Here is a 25745-nt window from a genome sequence, read left to right on the forward strand (position 1 = left end):
AGCCACATGGGGTCATCTCGACTACCTTAAAGTTAAAAAAGTTGCTATTATGTCGCCCTCACCTGACGAAAAAATATGAAATTTGAATACCATATCATTATGTCATTTTGCCATGCCATTTTCATATTTCTGGCTTGAAAAAACAGCTTTGGACTCTGCAGAATATCGTTTCCAATCTCCGAGAATCTATTGGGACCATCATGACCGAAATTTGAAAAGTGCCATTTTTCGCTCAAATTTGACGATTTTGTAAGGCTATACCCTTATGATTTTTTCGATTTTCGGCCCAAATCATGACTTTTTAAATTTCTCCGAAAATCATGCCTAGGCCATGTGGGGTCATCTCGACTACATTAAAGGTAACAAAGTTGCTACTATGTCGCCCTCACCTGATGAAAAAATATGAAATTTGAATACCATATCATTATGTCATTTTGCCATGCCATTTTCATATTTCTGGCTTGCAAAAACAGCTTTGGACTCTGCAGAATATCGTTTCCAATCTCCGAGAATCTATTGGGACCATCCTGACCGAAATTTGAAAAGTGCCATTTTTCGCTCAAATTTGACGATTTTGTAAGGCTATACCCTTATGATTTTTTCGATTTTCGGCCCAAATCATGAGTTCTAAAAAAAAAAAAAAATTCAAATTTGACGATTTTGTCAGTTTGTAGGTTCTCAAATCTTTTGTTGTCCTGATAAGTTTTTCGGGTAACTATTGTTCATCGAAAGTTGAAAACTGAGTGAAAAAAGAGGGCATTAGAGGGCGCTCGACGCATCTTGCCAGAGGTACTTATTTTCTAAAGCAGTCAAATCAAACCTTTGTTATTCATAAACGTTTTCCGGTTTTGTGTTGTATGCTAAGCGATAGCAGTGTTCAATGTTTTAATCGCATTTTTTTCTTCAAAAATGGAACGGAGGGGATAAAATACTGCCCGATACTGTTGTTTTAGCTGGTTGTTGTATATTAATATATTTCAACCGCGCCGCGAAATGAGCTTGGCCATTTCTTTAGCAACTCAGCAATCAATAGAATTTAGACCTTTTAAAAAAAGTGTTACTATACCCACTTCGGTAAAGAAAATTGGTTATATTGTACCAACACCGTTGGGTAATGACATCTTCGACTGTTGTGGAAATTGAAACGCACTAACTTGACCAACCCACTCCTTCCCCTTACCACCCTCCTCTCCACATCTTAGCAATGAATCACAGTTTAAATGTAATACGCAGTGCTACACAATAATGAGAGAGAAATAACCCAACGAGAAAAGGCACGCTAGGAGAAATGTTGGTATTGTATAGCCAACAAAAGTGTTCATATTATGGAGGGTAAGCTTCTCCGTAGAAAAATGGAGCCAACTTTGCATCAAAATTTCTCATTGCTAAGGCCAAGCAGTCATAAAATATTGCTAAGAATTCTGAATATAGTTCAGAGTTACATGAATATTTGCAAAATAATCTGTTGTGATCGATTATAAGAGAGTTATGCAATATCAAACTTTAGGTATATATCTTACGTTAGGTCATTTAACTCTCCGTACGCTATATGGTAACACTAGGTTCACACATTGCGGAAAAGGGACGGAAAAATGTTCTTGCGCACCCGGTTGTGCAGGTACTGGTTATTACGGGAGCTGTTACAGACCATTCATTCGAAAGCAAATTAATATGTTGAGGTGAATCGCTGTAGGTATGAATAAATGTGTATAATGAATGGTAATTTTGAAATAATTGTCGCTGCGAAACTGGAATAAAGAAAGAACAGGGGAGGGAGGGGGTGCAGGTGGGTGATGAGATGGGGTGGAGGACAGAGGTGGGACTCATTATTGTTTGGTCCTAGGATGAGTAAATAATGTTTCAATTTACGTACTAAGAAAATAATTTGGGTAGCCCAAGGAAGCGGGATGTCCCAAACCCACTTATAATTTTTCCAAAATGGTGTGCCTGTAACACGGGTGGGCTCTAGGTTTTAAATAAGGAGTGTGGCCCTGATGTCCTTCAAGGTGATACCATGTAGGCAAGGGGGAGGGGCGGGGGGGGGGGGGTCTACAGGTCCTGCTCAGATGTCAATTGGTACATTCTGCGGCATATTTAAACTAATCATTAGGTCTATGATAAGGCCTTCAAGCTAGGTTATGCAAAAAACTAATTTTACTTTCTGGGGTGGAGTTGAATAGGAGAATGAGTGTATACTCCACAGCTGCACCTCCACCTCCCCCCTCCACCCTGGATCCACACATGTGTGGGTTGATGAATATAATCACAGATATCAAAACACTCTTCACTCTCTCCATTTGCTCATGCCCTCATCCCACCCCGCCCCCCCCCCCCCTCCATCCTTCCTTTTCTCTCTTTGACAAATAAATCTTGGGTATGCCAATGCTAACACTTTTAGACACACTAACAGATATAAGGACATAAAACAGAATAAAATGACACTTGTAACTAATTATTTGCCATTGGTCTTGTTGGACGGTATTGAAAAAACACAAGTACAAAGTTTGCATAACAGATGCACCATTTTAGTTCTAATGGACTAAAATATTTCAAAGTGGTCAAGTAATATTAATAATGAGCTATGGTGATGGAAGATATGATGGTACAAAAGATAATTTGTATTTCAAACTTATTCATTTAGCTTTTAAAAGTTTGAGAATGTGATATAATGGAATCTGAAAATATGCCTTGTGTAGCTTCTGGTGTAAATATATTTGACCAAATAAGAAAGAACTGGACATTGCAAATTGGAAACAGACTGAAATTAAAGACAAATTTTAACAAAGGGAGTTCCTTAAAAGCACTTTACACCTTTGCAGCATAGCTTCGTAAATATGGTTCCTATTAATATCATGTGACATAAATTGATTCGTTAATTGATTACCCGATGCATTGATTAATTGATATCTCTCTTAAATGTGGAGTTTCTTGTTTGAAAAATTTTGGCAAATATGGTAGATTATAAAGTAATGTAAAGTATATATATATACATATATATATATATATATATATATATATGCATTTCATGATTGTCTACTGCAGTTAAATTTATAATCTCCAGCCGGTTTACAGTAACTTTACCAATAGTTTTCTTATTACAGAATGGCTGGGAAAAATTTAATTGAAGGGTGATCTGTATTGGTTTATTATTTATTCAAGGTCATTAGTTTTTCCCCAAAGTTTAGCAGGTTCAAAGATCTTAAAACTCTTATCACGTAACATTTCTAAGTTTTGTCGACTGACGATAATTAAAGGTAGGTTGTAAAAATGCTTGATTAAATTTGAACTTGGATGACTATTCTGTTGTTGATGTTGTAATTATTAGACTATTTGGGTACAATTAATCGCTCATCTTATTTTTTAATTATCTTTCTATGAATTTAAACTATTTTCTTTGTCTTGATCTTTTTTGTTTTTCATCATGGTCACTAACCTTGTAAACAGTTACTCTGTTTGGCAGTGTCCTTATGTTAATTATATTAATTAATTAATTATGTTAAATTTCACCTGTACTTTGAATTATGTTTTCCTCCATACAATAATATGAGAAATAAATTTTTAATGAAATTGAATTTAACATTTAAAATGTTTATTTCTTTTCTTTTGACAAAAAAAGAAAGAAAAGAAATTGTCACCCTGTTTTCCAAAAGACCCTGCATTATGGAAGTCATATTATTTGAAGCTCATCTTGTTAATACACCAAAGCTTCTAACTATTAGAGACCTCATGCCAACTCATAACCCTTGCACCAAGTAATACTAACACCTAACTTGATAAAAACTTTTGCCTCTTGCTTACTGTTTTTTTCTACGATTTAATTTAGTTCTACTTCACCAAGAATAAGTTTCCAATTTTCTGTAAGCTTCAAGGAGTATTAATAAACTATATTGTCATAAACTTGAAAGGCATCCAATGTACTTGAAAGATTTGATATATCTTACAGAAAATTATTCTTTCCAGACTAAGAATCAGGAATCAACTTTAATGACCTTAAAAGTTAAAAATAATAAAAACAATTAAATAGTAACCTTGCAGTATAAAAGATTGTTAGATTGGAAGGTATAGTATATGAAACTAATTTTTATAAGTAATACTGTAGTATAAAAGATTGTTAGTTTGGAAGGCATATTACATGAAACTAATTTTTATAAGTAATACTGCAGTATAAAAGATTGTTAGTTTGGAAGGCATATTACATGAAACTAATTTGATAGTAATACTGTAGTATAAAAGATTATTAGTTTGGAAGGCATATTACATGAAACTAAATGTATAGTAATACTGAAGTATAAAAGATTGTTAGTTTGGAAGGCATATAACATGAAACTAATGTTATAGTAACCCTGCAGTATAAAAGATTTTTAGTTTGGAAGGCATATTACATGAAACTAATTTTATAGTAATACTGTAGTATAAAAGATTGTTAGTTTGGAAGGCATATTACATGAGACTGATTTTATAGTAATACTGAAGTATAAAAGATTGTTAGTTTGGAAGGCATATAACATGAAACTAATGTTATAGTAACCCTGCAGTATAAAAGATTTTTAGTTTGGAAGGCATATTACATGAAACTAATTTTATAGTAATTCTGTAGTATATAAGATTGTTAGTTTGGAAGGCATATTACATGAGACTGATTTTTAAGTAACACTAAAGCTTGAATCCACACAACAACTTCTTAAACTAGAAACCATTGGCCTAGTTGACAATTGCTTATGGCTTGCCTTTGTTTTTTGTTTTTCTTCCAGCTCTAAAATGGATAATTCTCCAAATCACTTTTAGCATGCAGAAGTATCGGCGAATCTCTCCATACCCCTGCCTCCTGCAGTGTTATACTTTATACTGTACAAAATGGAAATATAAGCACACTTTCCTATCACACACTTGGTTCAATAGAGGCACTTGATGGAATGAAGCGGTCATAGCTATATAAGATAATAAATAAATAAATAAATAACTAAATAAATAAATACATACATAAATAAATAAATAAATAAAAAACTATGCTAATATTGTTTTATAAGATTAATAATTATTTACAATATTCATGGAATGTTTTTTGAACTACAAGCATATGAAATGTTTCCCCAATATCCCAGCCTATGTTACACATATATATATGCATATGTCTATGCAAAATGTAAGAACCATTTCAAATACATACCAAGATAATTTCAAAATACTCCTTCTATAAAGATACCGTCACAAATCACAATTGATGTATTACAAAAGTAAACAAGCACCAAACAAAGACACATACAACAAGATTCACCTTTAGGCAAGACAGATTTTTCATAAAAACATAACTTAGCAAGTGTTTTGTTCAAGCAAGTAAGTGACAAACAAAAACATACAGATACAAGACACACAACTGTGTTGTAATTTTTTTTTTTTACAATTCCAGCTTGAAGATAAACCCTCACATCTTCAGATAATAGCCCAAGGAGCACGTACTTGATAAAATTGCTGAAAAAGAAGACAGAAATATAAATATGTGTGTTTACTTTTTCTTCCCAAGTTCTTCTACTAATCAAATAACCAACGTGGATTGTACAGTAAAATTGCAAACCGCTGTTTATGGAATTTTTAATTAAAATCTGCTCCAGGAGACATAAATGTGGTGGACTCACTCTTTCACTTCACAAAAAAAATATATTAATAATAACAACAGCTAACACATATTAAAAGCATCTTCTTACGCTGGTAACGAAATTCTACAAAAATTGTTTGAATACAAAGTACATTGTTAGCTTGATGTCTAAATTTCAAGGAAGATTTAAACATTATTTTTTATTTTTTTTAAATCCCTGCTACATATTAAGACTCAGCAGAAACTAACAATATTTCTACTAGTGGATGTGGGTTGCTAAGTTTACTTCACCATGTACACTTGTGAACACAATGACACAAAACTATGAATACCAAATCAATATTCCATAATTGTAAAACAAAATGCCGACTTTTGAGCACTGTAAGCTTTGGAAATAATGTATCAGCCATTTTAACATATCTAGCAGCTTTTGTGTCACTTTATTGTCACTATGAGTTATTAAACACAATCAACGACTTTAACCCAGAGGTTACTCACTGTCCTGGCAGTTCCTTTCGACTCTGGTTCAAATCTCTTCTCAAAGGCTTTGGTTCTCACCCATCGCTTCTGGTCATCTTGAGGCGGGGCATGGGGTTGGTTCCATGGAGGTTGGTCCTTATGACCCACCTGTCAAAAGATTATAACACAAATATATCAATAGGTTAACATTGAGAACTCCTTTTTGTAGCAATAGGATAACCTAGCAATGATGTAAGAATACAAAGTAAATAAACCTCACTTCAAGAGAGATAAATTTTATGCAGTAATTATGCATTCCCTTATAAAAGATGCTCAAAGCAATGCCTATCATGCAATGCCTATGACGGCCTAAAATGATCTTTTTGCAGTATTGACACGTTCCCTACAAACACAATATTATGATGAGGTACTTCTTTACCACAGGATTTTACACTTTGGGAAAGAATGTGTAAATCAAACTTTTGTTTACAAACATGTCAAACCATTGAACATTTAGGCGGCTATGATTCATATCGGTCTGTGTGTGCTTATAATGGAATGCATAATGCTGCTTTAAACATGTCAATGTTTGCTCTTTGAGTGCTGTCGTAAATTTTCTTCACCCTCCCCCATCCGAAGTTAACTTGCAAAGATATTACCACGAATGAAAAAAAAAACTTTGAACGAAACACACAAACATACACTGAATGGAGACAAAGCTTAGAAGTCATATCTTCTGGATGCTTACATAGGATGCAGGAACCCACTCATGAATTTTTGGAAAACAATTATGATACAACATGTTTCTCCGCTATAATATATATATATATATATATGAATCTACAGACCTGTGCATGACTCTCCATGTCTAAGTTTATCCTTCTTGTATCTGTCTTTGGTGCTCCAGCTCCTGGTTTGTTCCAGAAGGTGTCAAATGTTTCGTGATGCTAATAGATAAAGGGTACATGAAAAGATACTGTCATAATCCTGGAAAAGCTTAATAAATCAGAGTTACTTAATACCTGATTTGTGTTGTAATTGAAACTTTTCCTTTGTTTTTTTTGTTCTGTTAAAACTTGTCAGTTTCTAAACTCCTGTGCATTAATATGTATTTGAAGATAATTATAATGGAAATAATTAAATTGAAATCACAAATCGTTATATTATTACAAGTCAATTCAATTTGATTTCAACCAATAACAACAGATACATGTAAATTCAATACAATTAGCCAAAAGTTTAAAAAATAGTTAAAAAGAGTTAGTAAAAAAAAAAAAGTCTCTCAAAATAGTTAAAACATAATTGCTTCCATCATAAAACAAAATCATTTTCATAGAACAATATGTCCAAAAATATATTTAAAAAATTCATCATGACTATCATTTAGTACAACAACTAAATAAATGGAGATAATAATTTCTGTTTGGCAATATTCACAATAACAAATTCTCATGACCGGGGTTTCTTGATGACAGATTTTCTATTTACCTTCACAGAAGTTGCTCTAGCGTTATTTTTTTCAGCTTGAATGTAGTCATGCCTCTCTGCCGCTTGCCGTTCCAGATCGCTGCGAAGGTCGTTTGCCCCTAGCTTAGGTCTACGAATATCCATTTGCTGTAATTCAAAAGCGCAATGAAGGAGAAATTGTAAAGAAATCTTTCGAAAAGAAGAATTTTGTCAACAAATCTTTGAAATATGGGTCTTGAAGTAAATCTACTACTTTAGGTTTCGATAAGTGTATTCTGGTAATAATGGTAAAAGGACTTGTCTTTTATGTCCTCCCACTAATCTCTAAGCAGAGAGTTGTGTCGAATGCCAGGTCTGAGGACATGGTAGGACTGCATCTGTAACAGCTACTCACTGCACATGTCATATCATAACCAGAAATTGAATTTTGGCAAGGCACTATGGCAATTTCTATCCCAAATACTAATAGCTTAAAACTTACAATCTTAGAACTTAACACGACAGAAATCAATCTTATAATCCTTCTTTCTTAGTTTTCTTGTTCTTGCTCTCTTGGCTTGTTCCTCTTTTTGTTTTTTCTTTAAAGGGTCTGAACACTTGCGCAAGAAGAAACGTCTTATGCCGGTAATCTGACCTAGTTTCGAATGAGGTGTAACAGAAGTGTTAGACACCACCATCGATCCCAGAAAATACACACACAGCTTGCTAACGTCGGTAATAAGACAATAGTGTACAGTCAGTACATACAGCTGCGGTCAATACCCACAGCACAGTGTACAAACGATACAGCGATGGACATCTCAGGTCCAGCTAAAGATAACAAGGTATCACATTTCATTACTGTCTGCATTTTGTTGCGACAAGCAGAAAACTTCACTTGCAAGCAACGGAAATTTAACTTTTTCAGAGCGCGGCACACGGTTTGGGGCGAGTCTTCAATGCCTTTAACAGTCGGTCTTCTTGCCCAGGCTCTGCTTTACTTGGGCCTCCTCCGCTCTTTTCGTTCAGAAATGTATTAATGAGCTATTTGGTTTCTCAATTTCTCAGCCTTGTCTTCACTCGAAACAAATAAAACATTTTGAAAAAATAAGAAATGTCAGGCCCTCTAACTATTTAACAAATAAAAAAATTTGTAATCTTTCTTTTTAAATTTCTTGAACTCCTTACATGTTGTGTCACATCTGAGGTTCCCTTGTAATGTTCAGGTAACAGGCCTCCTGTAGCAGGGTCCCTCTTTGGGTACCCAATCTCTTTACTTCTTATCCACGAGGCAACTTCATCTCCTGGTTTTTTAAGCTCTGCCTCTTGTTTGGACCTTAAAGTCTGCTGATCTTTTATTCCATTCTCTGTTGAGAAGAGAAAAAAAAAATGACAAAGCATGGACTTGATTTGTGAAAACACTGAGATAAAATTTAGCCCGATTGTTGCAATTATTGACATCTTTGAACAAAAGATGAGAGACTGTTGAATACTACCCTATATACCACAATGCAGAGTCATGTTAATGGAATGAAACCCGAAGACTTGCATAAAGCACAAGTGAACAGGCAACTTCAGGTATGGAATACGCATAACAATAGCGTACGATCATACATTTGGAGTGTTGGAGTGCAATAAAAGTAGTACAAGTTTGGACAAAGAGATGAGCATCCCTTAACAACCCGCTCCCCACCCCCCCCTCCACCTTCACGTACATATACTAGTACGTAGTAATATTGAGAATGTCATGGAACATTACAATAAACCACTGATCAAGCTTTTGACTGATATGGCTCCCTTTGGCATTTCTAGCAGACAATCACAGTTTACGAACCAACCTAGTATGTGCAAGGCATTGTCAATACTTGTTTCATGGCCAGTTTAATCACAAATCCCAAATGCAGACCTTGGTGGGTTACAATGTACTACTACTACTTACTTAACGAAGAGAGGTAATTCTGTTTGGCCCTCACATCTGACAAGTTTCTTGGTTCTAATCCCATTTTGTCCATGAAAGCCTTGCCTCTGTTTGCTGCCACAATATTTCCACTCTGGTCTGTCATTGGAGCACCGTTTCCAGGTTTTCCCCAGGGGTTGAATGCAGAAGGATCTGTGGTTTGAGGTTCCTGTACAAGGGATTCTAAAGTACCCAAGAATACAGAAACAGTAAAGCATCCGGTAAGCTTCTGGAATATTTTAAATTGATACAACATGAAGTACTACCACCAGGTACCTGCTAAATATATTACTTCACTGTTTTCAAGTTCAAAGAGATGGGTTGTGAGGGAACTGTGGAAGGGAATGGGATATGGGTGGTGGTGGGGGGGGGAGGGGAAGAGGATTGGGAAAAGCAGGATTTTCAAATGTAGTCAGCCTCATCCAAAGGCATTCCGGGAGAGGCCTCATTATTGTATATCACTTATTGGTTACAGTTTAAATGTAAGAAGGATAAAACAAAAGGAGCAAGTTGACAGTTTAATGGAAGTCATGAAATGGTAGTAATTAGTGTAGTGGTGTTAATTGGCTATTGGTGTACTATAACAGGCAAGAGGTGGTTTGTTGTGTCCATTGGAAGATAAAGCAAGGTTGCATAGGTGTGATGTAGCTGAGTGCAAATGAACACCAATCTTGGGAACTATGATATGGAGGACAGGAACAAGCCTAGGTCGTAAACATGTAACTCTCACAAGAATAGTGTTTTAGTCTAACCGAAATCACGATGCTCTCTACATATTGTAGACAAATTCTTTGAGGGAATGTAGTATACATAGCAGAGAAAACACAACTAAACAAAATAAGGAACAGTCGGGTGGTTGTGTATAATTTTAGTTTTAAATCTTAAAGTTTGCTATGAATGTTAGAGCATGATTAACAGAGCATTCACAGAAAAGAAAAAAAGAAAAAAAAAGGGAGTTAAATGCACCTCTGCTAGAGTTATTCCAAACATAGAACTATCTTCCAAACTAAGTCCCTCAGACTTTAGAAACTTCAATATGATTTTAATTAATTTCAGGGGAAATAAGGATGCTTGTTAAATGGTATGGACAAATTCTATGTGGAAACAATAACCGATAAAAAACCTATGTAACAATAATTACGTCGGCTTTAAATCCTCTTCACTTGGTTCTTGAATCCAAAAATTACTCAGATTGTAATGTAGCCTATATATGATACAACTTTTGAATATATAGAAAATCGTTAAGGATATCAAATCACAGCTCAACAGTGCTTACATGAGCATTAGTAGGGTCAAGGAGACAGAGACACAGTACCTAAATTAGATATCCTATGTCAAGGGGGAAACAAAATCAGCAACGGAATAGATTTGGAACGAGGGAAAACTTCATCAGTCACTCCTCTCGAAGTTAATACAAATATCAAATAACACGGAATATTCCACTGAATCTCAACTGTAAGAAATTTGACTGGTCCACGAAGGAAAGGTAAGATAGTATTAACATGTTTAGCATAAGCATGTTTAGGTTAGTCAAGTGTGAGGGTCAGAGTGGGGGTAAGGGTGGTGGGGGTGAGGGAGAGGGAGAGGGATGTAATGGCTGAAAACACGAGATGTTACAGAGCAAGAGAATAGAAGGGCAGATCATGATGGCACACAGCCATCTGCGTTATTTCAATCAGACACGACATTACTATTGAAAAGTGCAGTGATGGATACAAGCTGTGGTCATGAGTTAAACAGAGGTATCGACATCTGAGATGATACAAAGAAAGTTAGAAACTTAGTTGAGGAAGGGGAAGAATACAAATAACAGCTCAGAACACACATGATGGTACATTACCTGAATTCCGATAAGCTCCATTAGATATACCTTGTGAAAATATGAAGTTTTGAACCATGTCAGTTACAATTCCGAGAGGTTAATAAACGAAATCACAAATATAAGATAAAACAAGTAGTTGAGTATTTTTTATCTAATGTTCAAGTTACCCTTCCCCTCACACCTTCCCTCCCCCCCCCCACCCACCAGGAATAGTACTGTCGGATAATGAGCTAGGACTAAAGGACTGATAAAACAATGAATGACTAATTCAAACTCTGCCAATTAAACACGATTTTAACATTTAAGAAGCCACCTTTTGTTTGTAAGAGTGATAAAAATAAATGGAAAATATCCTAAAGAAAAGAAGAGTTTGACTTACAGGTGGGGGACCAGAAATGAATACAATTATAAGCCTAAAGTATATGATAGGACTTACAAGGTTTTCCAAGAACAAACACTATTATGGTAGAAATTTGTTCCTTTTGCAAAAAAAAAAAAAAAAAAAAAAAAAAAAAAAATCTTGTTATCAAGAATAGGAAGTATTAAATAATAATTTTTTTTACAAGATTCCTCCAAAGTTTTACAGATAAAGAATCCTTTTTCTAAATACCTCCTGTCGCCTTGTCAACTACCAAAGTCTGAGCTAATTTAATTTTCTTCTCCCCTCTCTCGTCCAGCACTAGACCGCCACCCCCGGCTGGCTTGGTGTGGAGTGTAGCCCACTGTCAAAATATTGAAAGAAGAATAAGATGAAAATAGACGAAAAAAGGCAAAATATAATATTATACGCAAGTACAAATAGGTATAATGGTATTTGATATGATTATAGGCTTATCCTGATAACACAAATAAGATCCAGAGAGTTAACAAGTGCTTGTTTACTATATAGCTTACTGTAAGTATTCAAAATTCATCTCCTTGCTTGAGGTATTCGTGCAAGGTATGACAGAGATTATTTCAATAATATTGTCGTCAATAAATATTCAAAATAATACACTTGAATTCAAGTTGGTTTTTATTTGTGGTATTATTCCAATCTAGATACAGATTTGGCTGACGACGTACGTACGTACGTACGTACGTAATTTTTCTGGTTGCAACGCACTGATTAGAATAGTGTCAATAGAATACGTCCAGTAATGTTGTGCCTTACTCTGCTCTAGAATCGTTGCGAATCGCCGAAGAGTATATAAATATTCAAAAATAATACAAGTTGGTTATTATTTGTTGGTAATGATTATTTTTATTATTTATGGTTATTAATTTATATTTATTTATGGTTAATATTTATTTATTATTATTTTTATTATTATTATGTTGGTTTTGTATTATTAGGTTATTATTTGTTAACTCTAATTTAGATACAGATTTGGCTGACGACATACCAACGTAATTTGCTGGTTGCAACACACTGATTAGAATAGTGTCAATAGAATATGTCCGAAGAATGTTGAGCCTAACTTTGCTCTAGAATCGTTGCTCATTTTAACTGTCTGGCCTTAATGTGTCTCTTAATGTGTTCTTTACTTTGTTTCTGTTTCAGTTAGCCACTGAAGAAGACCCTGCTAGGATCGAACCATCGGACCCTCTAACTTTAACATATTGAATAATAATAATAATTTGCGGTAGATAAGCAGTTTGCTAACAGTCTTTTCTCTCTTCCATTTAAAGACTGTCAAATTTCTTCAACCATATACTAAATAAAAAAACAATAGATATAAAAAACACATTTTGCTTCTTAAATTTCATTAATCTCAATCGAAAGAATCATGCATATTCATGTATTTAAATTTCACTTACCGTTACAGTCGGGTCTTTGTACTCTTGAATGGTGTTTGGGTTAGACCATTTAAAGCGGCTGAGAAGGTTTCCATTCTCATCATATCTCGGTGCACCAATGCCTTTACCCCAAGGTTCACTTCCACTGGCCTGTAATAGACATAAACAAAAATATAAAACAATGCACAGGTGCCTTTACCCCAAGGTTCACTACCACTGGCCTGTAATAGACATAAAAAAATATAAAACCTTGCACTGATGCCTTTACCCCAAGGTACACTACCACTGGCCTGTGATGGACATAAAACAAACAAAAAATGTAATATATAACTATAAATGTGGTAATAACTTGAGTCAAATTTGGAAAAAATATATACATGTTTGCACTATTTTTCTTACATAATTGCAGGCTCTTAATTTTTTATGATATATATTTTTTTTCTGCCGCCACACTTGATTAGAGAATTAGAGATATTTGACCTATCTTCATTACCATGAAAGTAAACTTGAAATAGTCAAGTTACTGAAATGTACTTTTGAAGGACTATAAGAGTCAAATGTTCATCGGCCAGCAGCTTTAACTGTAAACAATAACAAGTAATCAACAAACGTACCTGTTCTTTATCCTGAGAAGCGCCAAGAGCTATGGTTAAAACAAAGAATAATTTGTTGGTTATTATATCTCAAATACCTTCTGATCAAAGTATCCACAATCATCTCGTACGTTCACAAAACACTATATAAAGCTATACAAAATATTTAAGTTTATGTTTTTACATAAATTGAATATTTTCTTTGGTATCAATTCATTCAGAGGACATAAATATATATGTAGGTATATATATGTAGGTGTAAATATGTAGGTATGTATATGTAGGTATATATATGTAGGTATTTATATGTAGGTATATATATATGTAGGTATATATATATGTAGGTTTATACATGTAGGTATATATATGTAGGTATTTAGTCTGTTGAAGCAATACAGATTATATCCCAATAAATTGTATTTCAAGACAATTGAAAGGAAAATATACTAAAAAATGGATGAAGAAAATATAGCTATATAATTACACACAACTGTTTAATTGCAGAAAATGCAACAAACATTAGTTCTCTCCAATGTCTCCATGAAGGAATATACTTGACACTAGTATCATAGTCTACAATATGAAACCACAAATGCAAAATAAAAGAATATTAATAAATAAATATATAATTAACTTATGGGCACAGCATTGTCGAGAATGCTAAATGCATTGAATGGTTACATGAACAGCTACGTGAAAATGAACACATACAAAATGTTTATTAGTAAATGTAAAAAAAAAGCATGGGCTGATTTTTAAGACATTTTGCTGGTTATCTATTTTCGATTAAACACATGAAACTTTCCTTCTAGTCACAATATACGTCAGTATGAATGAATGTTGTTATTGTACAGTAAATACAATCAAGTTTCTTTGGACAAACTCAGGGACTGGATTTAGTTTTCTGACAAAGAGGTTTAGTCAATTTAGGCCACAGACAAGTCTTAAAAACCAGCCGTAGGAAAAGCAACTTGAATTTTCACTTACACTCTCTTCTTTTCTTATCTCTGTTGGTTATTTTAAACTCAACGTCCCGCATTTCATAGCCATCTTTGACCAGGGTCTTATTTCTGCCTACTTTTAAGTTACCTGTTAAAAATGGAATCAGTTAACAGGAATTATGAATGACGTAATTAAGTCAATGCATGAATAATTAAATTCTTATAAAAAGTATAAATAAAAAAACTGTCTGTTGTCTAGAGTTAAGTGGAAAGTTTGCAGGTCCTCCAACAGATTTTGTCTGTCATCTTTCTGAGGCATACTTTGAGTTTTTAGTTAGATCTATAAGTTAGCTTTAAATCCAAGACTGAGCTCATAACTATGTTTAAATGATGCGTTATGGGATGGGATGGCAACAAATATAACACACAAGAATGGTAACAGTAAGCTGAAATGGAACATAATGGTGTTAACAATGAAATTGGAGGATACCTTACCAGAGTCTGTTTTCAATGGAGCACCTGCACCAGGCTTGCCATACGGATCATACTGCCACTAAAGTCGAAGAGGAAATCAAAGCTTTAATTTTTTACATAGATGAAGAAATAATCACAATTTCCATTTAAAAATGTTTACATATTAAACGTGAATAACTGTAAACTATTAATGATTCAAAAGTTACATGTCTGTGTTTCTTTTTTTTTAAATTCCAGGCTAGGACAGGTGATTCAATAAACTTCCATATCATGCCGCATAGCTAAGGGAGGGGAGGGGAGGGGAGGGGTGGGGATGGAGAGGCGGTCGGGGGTTTGTTCCTGAGGGTGTCGGAAAGTTTCCAGAAAACATCAAATCCATACATACCGTTTTCACCTCTTGTTCATACTCCTGTTTTCTATGTCTTTCTTCGGCTTCCTTTCTTTCCTGAGTCAAGGTTGCTGGAAGTTTTAAACAGAGAGAGGGAGATGGTTGAAAGACTGGATTTTTCCTTCAAAATATTATGATATAAGAATATTATCATAACTTGACTCAAATCAACGCAAGTAGGTGCAGTTAATACTTTCATCTGAATACCATTTCATTACTTTATTTTCACACTGGTTTTGTGTACATGTATCTATATTTTGCTTTTGACATTGTTGAGTGGACGATTGCTAATAACCTTTGTAAACACTATCTATTTCCATGTATACATCATTTTCTAAAATTTCAAGAAATTTTCATTTCAGCTTTAAAATCCATTTTCAATAGTGAATCACTTTAAATAATTCATTTTTCTTTCAATAGTGATTGTCACTTTATTTTTTAATTTTCAATTTAATAATTCACCTCAAAACTATGTCAAGTTTGTTTTGTTAGATAGTAGTAGTATTTGAATGAATAATATCCATGCACTTACCCAGATCTTTGGTGTATTTCTCTCCCGACTGTCTCGTTGTTTTGTATCTCATTTTGTTCTCCACTGCTTTGCTCACATCTTTAACGTCTGTTTTAAACCTTATGTCGTTGTTGGCTTTCAGGTTGGTCACAATGGTTCCGGAACTCGTCCGTAGAGGAGCGCCGTGTCCTGGCTGGCCAAATTTGATAAAGTTTTCCTGTGGCCGGAAGAAAAGAAAGAAAAGCGGATCGATTAAGTTAACAAGTAGGAAAATTTGCTATAATAATTTCAGGAAAAAAAATCAACGGACGAAATATTAAAAACAAACATGAAGGAAGAAGTCATTTTGCCACAAAATTCTCCACAGAAATAACTCTGTAGACAGTTTGGGTGGGAGGTGGGGGGGGGGGTGGGGATAAGAATGAGAAAGAGGGTAGGTAGATTAGAATGCATCAGTCACCCACTTGGCTGTACTGCAGTGGTCAGAAAGGTTACCAAGTGTTCTAGAAACAACTTGGATTGAAAATGTAATTTTTGTGAGGGGTAATGAAGAGTGTGGTAAATAGGAAAGTTACTAATTCAAAGTACAAACGAATTTTGATTCCCTCACTTCTTCCCGTTGGTCAAGTTTTTAGGCTTACCATTTGTTTTCCATTTTCCAATTCAGTGAGCTCCATCTTCTTTGTTCTCCTGTTACTAGTCTCTTCCCTTGGTGCTCCTCCGCCAGGTCTCCCCCAAGGTTTATAGTCTATCAACATCTGCAAGTCCTAAACAAGAAATAAGACTGACGTGATTAACAACAATAAAAACAGTAATAATAATAATAAAAATAATAATAATATCAATAAACCATCCCTAGGGATATGGTCCCTTTTCAAATTTTGGATGTCAACTCAAGTCTGTACAGCTTATATAATGAACCATCTGATTTGACACAGGAGGCGAACAGGGTAACTAAGGGCCTCTAAAAACAAGGTACTAACTGGGGCGAAACTAAATTGAAAATAATGCTATCAAAATAGGTGTCTTCATCTGTCTTTTAACTGGAATATGATAGAATGATGTAATTCTGACTCAAGGCTAGCATACTGAAAATAAACCAGGCAGAAAAACATTTTCAATTTCTTTTTCATTTTATGTAAATACATAGATATATATATAGTTTTTTCTGGTAAGGGCCCCTGAGCACAGAGGTCCCCAGGACATCGGCGAGGCATGCCACGTGGATGGCTACACGCCTGGTTTGACATAGGCTTCACCGAGTCCCATCTCCATGGGCCAATTCGGGTAACCTCTATTTACAATAACTATATAAACTAAAGATGCATGAACAGAAAGACCGAAGGCAAGGATTAAATTGACAAGATGTGTACCTTCTTCTTCTCAGTGTAACTTTCTCTCCTTCTCTGTTGCTGCTTCTCCTTATAGGATGAAACATCCAGGTCTGCCTCTTGCACCTGTCGCAATTTCTTTCGTTTCTCTGCAGATCTGATAATTACAGCAAAGGAAACACATGTATATATGGTTTTTCATATCTTCAAACTCTGCAAGTCACAGGAAATCCTTCTAGTGATGTGCAGTGTTTATGATGGACCGATATTTTATAACAAAATCTTTGCATTTTTTGAAAACAAGAAATTTCAGCACAGGACCAAGAGCTATAATAACACAAATAATTTATATCAACTTATTTCCGAGACCAAAAACGGTACATATCAGGGTAACATTAAGACCTGTGCACTGCCATAATAAGGAACTTACTCATTCTTTCTTTCTACCCGTAGTTTGTTTTTCTGTTACCATCATGACGATGTTGCACAATGATTTTTAAAGGGTATTGATCAGTAGAGTGTACATCCAGAAATAACACCCCTTCCCCCCTCCAACCCCTATTTCAGTGTAACAGTGTTTAAGTAGGAAACAACTACAGTATCATGGTTTGATTTGGCTTCAAAACTCACACCACTGAAAAATCAAAACTACAGTATGTACTGTTTCCCGAAAGGTAATGAGGGCGGTATTGAAGAACTTAGCATGCATAGACTCTGGACATGTGACCCGATCAATTCACTTTGGCTTTGAGTACAACGTTTCTGTATGTTACTGTGTTGGATGAATCTAACCATAATATTAACTACTACAGGATACCCACTTTACAATCTGCGTTATAGTCCTTGCAGACTTTGCAATCCGTGGTCCCACTCACATTTTTTTTGGGCTCTCAGGGAAAGCTCTGACGTAAAATATAAGCAACCTTTAGATTTGACCTGAAATACATTAAACTTGCTATGTGCTTAGAGTGCAGGATTTACACCTCCGGGTACCTTAAAGCATAATATTCTGGCCCACTTAGAGCTTAAAATGTTTTGAATAAGCCACCCAAATTAGAAATTCTTGCCAGGAAGTGTTCTCATTGGCCCCTTGACCATGGTGGCCCTATAACATTAGAGCCCTGATACTCCAGCACTGACTGGAAATTGGGAATCGACTAGCAAGTCCCAATTTAGTTTGAAATGTTCACAGAACAAGAGTAAAGTATCTAGGGTTTGAAATAGCTTTTTTTCCCCAAAGGTTTCAAAGAGATAATTTATACCATAGAAAGAAAGAGAGAGAGGTGGGTAGAGCAAGATATGAAGACTTCTTCATGCAACCAGTTGTGTATTGTTTTGTTCATTCTTTTACGTATTATTTACTATTCATTAAGATCAACGTACGTTCTATCTTCATTCCAAAATGGTGTCTTTTTGGGTGAAGGAGCGACGCGTGTACCTGGCAGCTCATCTGTTCCATAACTGATACCACCTTGCACCTTTTCATTTGGTTGACCTGAGACAAAATAACAAAATAAAATTTACACACTTGTTTTTGTAATGCATTATTCATCATACGTTAATAAGTGCATGACATTTGAGGTTGTGTACTGTATGTATTATCTATTCTATTATACTTAGACTGTATCAAGTACAGTAAGAAGCTGACAACCTTGTCCAGTAGCAACAAGAGATCACCAAAGGATTTAAACAAGGATTATTTATTCAAGTTTTGTGACTTTGGTAATGACATAAATTCATAAAAAAGGAAAATAATCATAACAAGGGAATAAATAATAACAATATTACATGGTGTAATAATCCTCTTTCCAAAGATTTAACATTTCAAAATACAGAAAATCTATATTTCGGCAGCAACAATTTGAGTAACCAATTGATACAAGTCTTAAATATCCTAAACAATTGTAAAACTTTACTACATAAAAGCAGACAAATATTACAATAAACTTGCTCTGACCTAACATTCTCTGTAAACTGCAAATGAACACTCATAAATATAAATGGTTTCTTTTAACAGCACATGTATGATATATATTGATTGATTGATAACATGATACACTGAGTAATTTATTACTTGGGGAGGAGTGGAAATAGGAGAGTGAGGCATGAAAAACAAATGCAGAGAAAGATGAGGAAGGATAAGGAGTCTTTTAAAGATTGCTTACCAGAATAATTATGAGACTATATCAATATGATAACAAAGTAAATGGGTTATAATGAATGAGCAAAAATTTTTTTTTTTTGGAAGGGTAGGGGGTGATAAATGATTCAAAATGAAAGTTGTCAGATAAATAATACACTTGTCGACATGTGCAAATATATATTTATATATATATATATATATATATATACTAATCCAAAATTAAGGGAAGGGAAGGTACAGAAAATTTTTAGCTCTTTATTTATTTTGTTAATGCAACAAGTGTTTGCAAACAATGCTTATATTGACAATATTTGTGAACAATTGTGTGAGATATCCTGAAGGTACTGTAACTAATCCAGTGATCGGTTCACCCCACACGTATGCTATCTCTATGAAAGACTAAACTTTCAAAGATGGCAGCCATCCATTTTGGTGCAGAAGATGTTACATTAAGTAATATCTACTTTTCTTTCCTTAAAATCTTTGAAGCTTTAAATCATGTACTCAAAATATGTAAGCAACTTAAATTTAAGCAATTTTCATTGCTCGTTATATCGTTCGTTCGTTCAAATTAAACAACATAATTATACACAGAAAATCATAATTTAAAGAGAAAGAGACTGAGAAGTATCCACAACAAGCTTTGGAGTAGCTTGTAAATGTGAACACCCTTTTACAAAATACAAATACGTCTAAATACGAAAATATAAACCAAGAGAGAGTGACACAATACAAACAAAGGGGTCACAGATATTTAAGGTGAAAAGGGCCCAAACAACCACAGAACTTTACGTTTGGTAATAACATGATATTTAGGGGCACTTTTTAAAGTAATATTGGAGAGACATTTAGTAACATTATCGGGTGTGAATTCCAGAGTTTAGGTCCGTGGAAACCGACAAGCTGTGTTGCGAGGAAGTGAGTCTAATACGTGGAACGTGGGTAGGATATGAATGCGTGTCATTACATCAAATATACTTTTTCAACATGGAAGGATAATAAAAATAAAAAATACCACTTATTTTGATATAAAACTTAGATGAAAACACTGAAATTAAGGGGATGGGGTGTGAGAGGATGTGAAGCAGGGTTAAGGGATGGGATGTGATAGCACAGTGCTGTCATATAATCATGTAAAACTGACCATCATTGGCTGAAACTTCAAAGTCAGCTGGTTGTCCTATAGGAGTATAAAATTTTATGTTAAATCATGACATGACATACACATGACATTAATATGTATACACATATATCTAAGGTATAGTCAGTTAAAGTTACAAGTAACAGGGAGAAAAAAAAAACATTAGAACAACCACAAGCAACAAGAAGTTCTGATTATTTTCATTTGGGACAGAGACATCAATTCACCATAAATACTTTTAAAACAATTATTTTCTCTACCCTCCTTAAATAGAAATTGATGGTGTGAAAGTAAAACAAAGGACAGACGACCTAGATCAATGCAGGTATCATGTCAATTAGTGACATGGCATGCTACAGTACATTCCAAACTAGATTGAAGCAATTAAACTCATCCATCACTTTTATGATAGGTGATAGATATGCATATCAGCAAGAAAGCTTAGATAACTTAGGATTTTCCATTCATGGGTGAGAAGTCAAAGCCGCAGGGGGGGGGGGGGCTGCCCATTATTCCAATAAGGTTTCTTTAATACCCGACTATAGATATGGTGAAAGTTTTCTAGTCTGTCTTTGGTTTCTCTTTTATCTGAATCCATGTTGCAAGTTTTTCATCGTGTTTGCACCAGCTTATAGTAATAGAAATAACACCGACACGAACTAGAAGATGTAGGAAGACCTATAAACGTCAGCACTGAAAGCTCCTTGATGTGAATTTTGCTGAGTACCTGCAGTCTTCTAAACATGAAGGATACAATCAAGACCACCATAACAGTTTCTACCTCCCAAATGGCAACGAAAGGTCCGTTTAGGAAGCTATTCATCATGAGGCATCACTATATATATATATATATATATATATATATATATATATATATATATATATATGTATATATATATATATATATATATATATATACATATATATATATATATGTATATATATATATATATATATATATATATATATATATATATATCATACTGTCAATTGACGATGGTTGGGACTCCTTCAAATGCTCACTCTCCAACCAATTGATGCAAACTACAAAATATATGAGTTGAAAGTTTTTTATTCCTCTTACCGTCTTAAAAAGTGTGCTTTCCTTAGAACTGTTATATTCGTTACCTTTAATCTATCTCAAAGCAATGCAAAGTACTATATGACAAAAAGGTCTTAAATGTTGAAACATTGCTTTCTTACCTTTCACAAAGTGCTGTTTCCTTCTGTAATATTTGTCATCAAATTCATCTTTTTGTCCCAAAACAGGTTTATGAGTATCTACAAAATATCCCTTTGGGTAACCTCTATATCTGAAGCTTGGATTATAAGACAATGGATCAACGGGAGGCTTGCTTTGTAAAAAGTCTTTGGGTGTTGCTGATGAGAGAAAAAGAATAAGAGGATGTCCACAGTAATACTCAAAACTATGTTATACTGCCATCATCAAAGCATTATACTGCCATCATCAAAGCAAGATACTATCATCATCAAAATCCTTTACTGCCACCATCGAAGCATTAAACTGCTTTGCCACCATCAAAGCATTGTACTGCCATCATTACATCATGAAACCACCACCATCAAAGCATTATACTGCCAACATCAAAGTAATATATTGCCACCTTCAAAGCATTATACTGCCAACATCAAAGTATTATATTGCCACCATCAAAGCATTATACTGCCACCTTCAAAGCATTATACTGTCAACATCAAATCATTAAATCGCCACCATCAAATCATTATAATGTTAACATCAAATCATTAAACCACCACCATCAAAGTATTATACTGCCAACATCAAATTATTAAAAAACTGCCACCATCAAAGCAGTAGACATACTTATACAATTGATTTTTTTTCCTTCAGGTTGGAAATTAAGTCTTTTTAAATTATTTAGGAATCTCAGAATTTTTAACTGTTCCTGGCAATCGAATGGAAAGAACTAATAATTACAGTATTATCATCAATTCAAAAGGAACTGGTCATAATTATTTTGAAATTATACTAAATTACTTTCATTTCACTTCCCAACAGCTTCCTTTAGACTATTAGTACAGTAGTACAAATATACCATGCAAAGGTTACTTGTATGTGTGTGACTGTGACAAATACCCCCTCCCCCCATAAAAATATTAAATAGATTTAGCAAGAAGCCTACATGTATACATGTGCTTGTTAATGAAAATACAGTTTTGCCCCAATTTCAAATTGATAGGCTTAGACCTATATCTGACATTTTTCTAAGATGAAACCTGGACTTTCCCAAGAATTATTAATCAATCTCTAAACTATAGCATTATTTAATGACTAAACCAAACTACTGTATAACAAAACTTTTGCCACACATTCAAGTGAGTTTGGGTGTTTAACATACCTGTACTTCAGTTGTAGGCAGGATGTGAAAAAAAATTAATTTACTCTAACATCAGACTACTGATTGTCAAACAAATGTTTCAAAGGTTAAATTTTCAAAGCTAAAAGGAATCTGAAAATATACTACAGGGTTAACTTTTGGAAATATTTTTCTATGATAAATCCCAGACATTCCATATGGAGGTCACCAAAATATTTGAATAAACAACAAAATTGCTGGTATTTGTTGAAAGAAAAGATTTTGTTTAACAAACATTAATTTCAACTTCATAATGTAAAACTTTCTCAAAGGGGTGCTCCCCCCCCCCCCACCCCAGGCCAAAACATCCACTGAAAAAATACAGTAATCTTGCAAAATCTACAACATTGCATAACATATGCTGACAAACCTAGGCTATTAATCGGCCTTCATATATCACATATTACTTGCAAGGTAACCTTTTAATGACCAAAAACAGCTTTGGATACATGTAGTCTGTCAGACCAACCTACATATATTGCAGTGTACATTTATAATGGTCATTCTTTGTACTTTTGCTACATTTTTTTGGGAAAACAAAAGTTTGCTGCAAGGACAATGAAAAAGTAAGACATAGTTGTTAGAGGGTCAACCTGGGGGAAAAAATCCCTAAAAGTTTGGTCTGACTTGCCACTGGCCTATTTCAACTTCAGTGTATTATTATATCATGTACTCACAGTCATGTGCTAATTGCAATGGGCCATCACCTCGTGTGACCATGATGAATAAGATCTTCTCTTCAAATGTTAGTCACAGTCAAAAGTTTCCACTTTGACTTTAAGATGTCCAAGTATAATACTGGTCCTGTGGAGAATGGCCAAATTGAAGAAGAAACTGAGAGATAAGCATACCTACTTTATCAAGACAGTGTTCACCCAACTTATATTTAAGCTTAGCACTTGATGAGTTTCACAAAGTACAGTAGTGAATTGCATACTTTCAAGCGCTTACTGCTTAAAACTGCAACAAATCATGAAGAAGAATAAATATATAACCTTAACACAAAAATACCACTTGCTTATTGTTTGACATTTAGAAATACTGTCAATTTACAGTGCTGCTACATAATGTGATGAGCAAACCAAGGAACTTTCTTAAGTCTTCTCCACATTGTGATCAATAAAATATATATATTCAACCCTACCCCCCCCCCCCACTGCCCTCTTCACAAAAATTGTAAATTAGTCCTTCATCCTTCATGCAAAAGCATTAATGTTACTAGTCCGGATTGCATGACTGTAAGGTAGAAAAGCATTAGTCAGTAAAATCTTCAGGTCCATAGAAGTATTTATACTTTTTTTGGCAAGAAAGGACTTAATTTGATATTACAAGACTACATAAAAGATGGGATATTGGGGTATGACTAATTACCATACCGGACCCAATCGGACCATACCAGGACATATCGTACCATACCTGCCATATTGGACCATACCGGACCCAACCGGAGGCAAAATAAATGACCATCAGACACCACCAGAGTCATTTTTATTATATTTTATCATTAAAATGCTGGTTATGTGTCAACATTTATCTCAAAATCGGAATTTGGGATGATCAAAGTGACTTCCATCACTGACGAAATGTAAGGCTGATCTCACTAATTAGCGGTGTATACTTTGATTAAAGTGAATCCATCACTGATGATTCACTGCCGAATCTCACTAATGTAGGTAATGCCTATACCTCAAAGTTCATAAACAAGTGAATTATTTCATCCCAAATAGACTTCATTGTTTTCGGGATTCATTTAAGGATAAAAAATAAGCATTTGATAGTCCGGTGGTGTCTGATGGTCATTTATTTGCCTCCAGTTGGGTCCGGTATGGTCCGATACGGTCCAGTATGGTACGATATGGTCCGAATGGGTCCGGTATGGTAATTAGTCATACCGGGATATTGTAGCCTATTGTGACCATCAACTCACTGTCATATTTTTCACTTAATCCAGCAACATTTAGTAAAACTGTTTAATGAACATCAAAAAATTGTGTCCAAATTGTTTACTAACAAGTAACATACTATAGGCTGGATTATAACTATGAGGATAAAGTCATGATGAAAATCTGAGGATATGTCAAACTTTTAGTCAACCTCAGAAAAATTTAAGTAGAAAAGGACCTAGAGTAAAATTTAATTGAAGCCGAACATTAGGCTGTAGGCTCAATAGCCTAGTTGTTGCTGAACTTGTCGATATGACACGTGCCATGCGTTTAGCAAAATAGGCTAGGCCTCACTTAACTAGGCTGGGCCTCAGTGGGGGATAGGATTAAGGGATATATTATACCTCAGTTATTTTAGGTAGACCTCGGCTATTATTATATATAGGCCATCCTAAGACAAGTTTAAATGATGGCCAAACATTTTTGTTTAACAATTAACCTGACGTTAGGCCCAAAGTAAGCTTCGGCTAAGACTTATTTTTTTTTACCGAAAGGGCCAACATTTAATATAGCAGCCAAGGTTCAGCTTAACTCTACGTCAGGTCATCTCGCTTAATTATAACTTAGGCTATCTAAAGTAGGATATTGATTGATGTACTCCTAGCCTATTTCTGTATAAAAATTTATTAAACTTACCTCAGGATAAATTACTCAAGTTTTCTTCTTTATGTCCGCATCTGTTATAATATTATAACACTTGTACGTGTGATATAAGTCTAACTCATGTTATTTACGTGTATTGATTACTTTCCTCATCTGAGCAGTGTATACAACAAGGCAAGTACTAAGGGTCCCGTAAACTAACTTGGTTACTATAGGAACATC

At 34.5% G+C, this 25745-nt stretch overlaps 1 protein-coding gene and 1 long non-coding RNA gene across 5 annotated transcripts; one reads left to right on the forward strand and one right to left on the reverse strand.

Moving 5' to 3' along the window:
* Nucleotides 1-2443: 2443 nt before the first annotated feature.
* On the forward strand, nt 2444-5119 carry LOC139966602 (uncharacterized). Its single transcript, XR_011792713.1, has 2 exons — nt 2444-4123; nt 4250-5119. It is a non-coding gene; the product is annotated as an uncharacterized lncRNA (long non-coding RNA).
* Nucleotides 5120-5270: 151 nt separating this feature from the next.
* Nucleotides 5271-25709, reverse strand: LOC139966599 (uncharacterized). Of its 4 annotated transcripts, XM_071969802.1 has the most exons (21): nt 25557-25708; nt 23655-23781; nt 21782-21958; nt 20582-20617; nt 18678-18789; nt 17337-17451; nt 16605-16730; nt 15985-16180; nt 15450-15523; nt 15086-15143; nt 14637-14738; nt 13671-13699; nt 13078-13206; nt 11888-11999; nt 11296-11325; nt 9438-9638; nt 8687-8865; nt 7541-7666; nt 6901-6999; nt 6092-6220; nt 5271-5469 (listed from the first exon to the last, which is right to left on the reverse strand). In XM_071969802.1, exons 2-21 carry the CDS (start codon nt 23695-23697, stop codon nt 5431-5433), a joined length of 2112 nt encoding a protein of 703 aa, XP_071825903.1. In that variant the 5' UTR covers nt 23698-23781; nt 25557-25708; the 3' UTR covers nt 5271-5430. The 4 variants fall into 4 exon arrangements, with proteins under 4 accessions (XP_071825903.1, XP_071825906.1, XP_071825905.1 ...); XM_071969805.1 differs by lacking the exon at nt 14637-14738 and having other exon boundaries at nt 25557-25709; XM_071969804.1 differs by lacking the exon at nt 20582-20617.
* Between the last annotated feature and the right edge of the window lie 36 nt (nt 25710-25745).

This window comes from Apostichopus japonicus, chromosome 4 (assembly GCF_037975245.1).
Source record: "Apostichopus japonicus isolate 1M-3 chromosome 4, ASM3797524v1, whole genome shotgun sequence".
NCBI classification, from domain to species: domain Eukaryota; kingdom Metazoa; phylum Echinodermata; class Holothuroidea; order Aspidochirotida; family Stichopodidae; genus Apostichopus; species Apostichopus japonicus.

Coding starts and splice junctions, on each gene's coding strand:
- LOC139966599 (XM_071969802.1), bottom strand. CDS start 23,697: ATGGTCACACGAGGTGATGGCCCATTGCAATTAGCACATGACT. Junction 17,452..18,677: donor TTTTGGAATGAAGATAGAAC/GTACGTTGATCT, acceptor TGTAATTATCAG/ATCTGCAGAGAAACGAAAGA. Junction 6,221..6,900: donor ACATGGAGAGTCATGCACAG/GTCTGTAGATTC, acceptor ATCTTTTGACAG/GTGGGTCATAAGGACCAACC.